The sequence below is a fragment of the Zea mays genome, chromosome 1, assembly GCF_902167145.1.
Source record: "Zea mays cultivar B73 chromosome 1, Zm-B73-REFERENCE-NAM-5.0, whole genome shotgun sequence".
Classification (NCBI taxonomy): domain Eukaryota; kingdom Viridiplantae; phylum Streptophyta; class Magnoliopsida; order Poales; family Poaceae; genus Zea; species Zea mays.
In genome coordinates, this window is record NC_050096.1 from 294266495 (window position 1) to 294268298 (window position 1804).

Sequence of the window (1804 nt, forward strand, 5' to 3'; positions counted from 1 at the left end):
ATGAATATCAATTTTATTACAATAAACAATGTTCAAAAACCATGCTCATGTTCTCAATATAGTAAGGAAATGTTCAGACTAGTCCAAATTGTATAAAGTGCAAACACACATGAATTGGGTACGCCGATACAAAGGTGAGCAACACCTTATGAAATAAATAAGTACTCTTCAGATAGGATTGTTGATGAAAAAATCAATTAAACCTTTTCTCATCGCCATGTATACAACTCTCAACTCTTCTGGTAAAGCATCCATATCCATGGCAAAAAGTTTGTTGAGCTCTTCAACCTTTTGCTTCCTATCTTCCATCATCAATTTTTTTTCCTGCACTTCTATTTCCTTGGACTTAACCTCCAACTTCTTAAGTTCAACTTCCTTCATGAACTCAATGTTCTGTTGTTTGAGGTCTGATTTTCCTTCACTTTGCTTCAATCTTGCAATTTGAATGTCATGGAGTCTTGACAGGTAGTCAGTAGACTGGGATGAACTGGACATTGACTTCTTCCTGGATGCTTTCGTTGAGTCACGTCCTAATGGTCTCTTGCCTTTTGAACCACCCTCATCACATTGCACTTCATTAACAGAACCTGTAGGTGTTAGACTACGAACAGGCTCTGTCCCCGCATTGCCTCTCCAGGGGCTGCCATGAACCATGGCATCCCATTTGGGTTCGTTTTTCAGGCGCGTCCAGCAGTGCATGAAATGAAATGGCTTTTTCTGTGATGTTGCATACAAAGTTGCTGCTTTCGAAGTCTAAAGAACATGTACAACCATGTGTCAGTGCACGAATAACAGTAAGTTCACATCAACCATGACCATACATAAAGTATTACAAATTCATATAAGTGTACCTTGTCGTTATCTGTGAGGCCACTTTGGTTTTCCCAGAGGACTCTTGCGTAGAATCCAGCAAATTTGCCTGTTTCAGCTCTTATTTTGTCCCACCTGCTGCTGAGAGCCCTATTAAGTCTCAATGGAAACTCACCTCTAAGTTCGTTGTACCTTTTCTCTATTCTAGCCCACAAACCCTCCTTCCTCTGCCCTGTGCTAATCACTGGGTCACTACTAATCTCTAACCATGTTTTGCAAAGCAACAAGTCTTCATCAGGTTTGAAGTTCTGTTCCTTCGTCCTCCTAAATGTCCCTGGTGTATCTGAAGGCTTGGTAGGGCTGTTAACTTCCTGGACGCTGTGTTCTGCTTTGGATTCAAAAGTTATAGGGTCAGTCTGGTTGGGAACATGGGTGGACACCGGTGGACATGGAATGGGTGGTACCAATTGTGGTTGACCGAAAGATGTTTGTGTAGGAGGACCCCCAGGATTTGTCATACCAAAATATGGGTTCCATGGAGTACGAAAGGTACATGCAGATGGGTCATTAGGTCCCTGGGACCAGGTAGGATTGATCATATGGGAAAATGAAGGATTACTAAATGTTGAACCCTGTGTTGGGTCGAACCCTTGGGCCTGCCACATCTGAGGATCCCACATGGGTGGGGGGAAAATTTGGTTACCTGTATTTGGGCTAGCAGCAGGTGGTCGAAAAGGTGTGTTTGTGTTGTTGTCTGCCATTCTGGAATGAAATACATAAATACATTAAGTTGGACAACACATAACAAACGTGGATACATTAAGTTCCACATAAGTTTAATACAAAAGGATAAAGCATTCCACAAAAGGTTCGTACATAACGAAGATAAGCTTCAAGCATTGGTACATCGGTTACGCATGCATGAAACACATAACACATAACATCCTACTTTATTTGGATGCATGACTACCACTAACACCAGGTTCTAGGTAGC

The 1804-nt window shown here is 41.9% G+C and overlaps 1 protein-coding gene across 1 annotated transcript; it reads right to left on the reverse strand.

Annotated features, from left to right (window-relative positions):
* On the reverse strand, positions 1–1594 carry LOC103644170 (uncharacterized). The gene is made up of 2 exons (XM_008667364.3): positions 852–1594; positions 1–753 (listed from the first exon to the last, which is right to left on the reverse strand). The coding sequence occupies exons 1-2, from the start codon at positions 1569–1571 to the stop codon at positions 169–171; spliced, it is 1305 nt and encodes a 434-aa protein (XP_008665586.1). The 5' UTR covers positions 1572–1594; the 3' UTR covers positions 1–168.
* Positions 1595–1804: the final 210 nt, after the last annotated feature.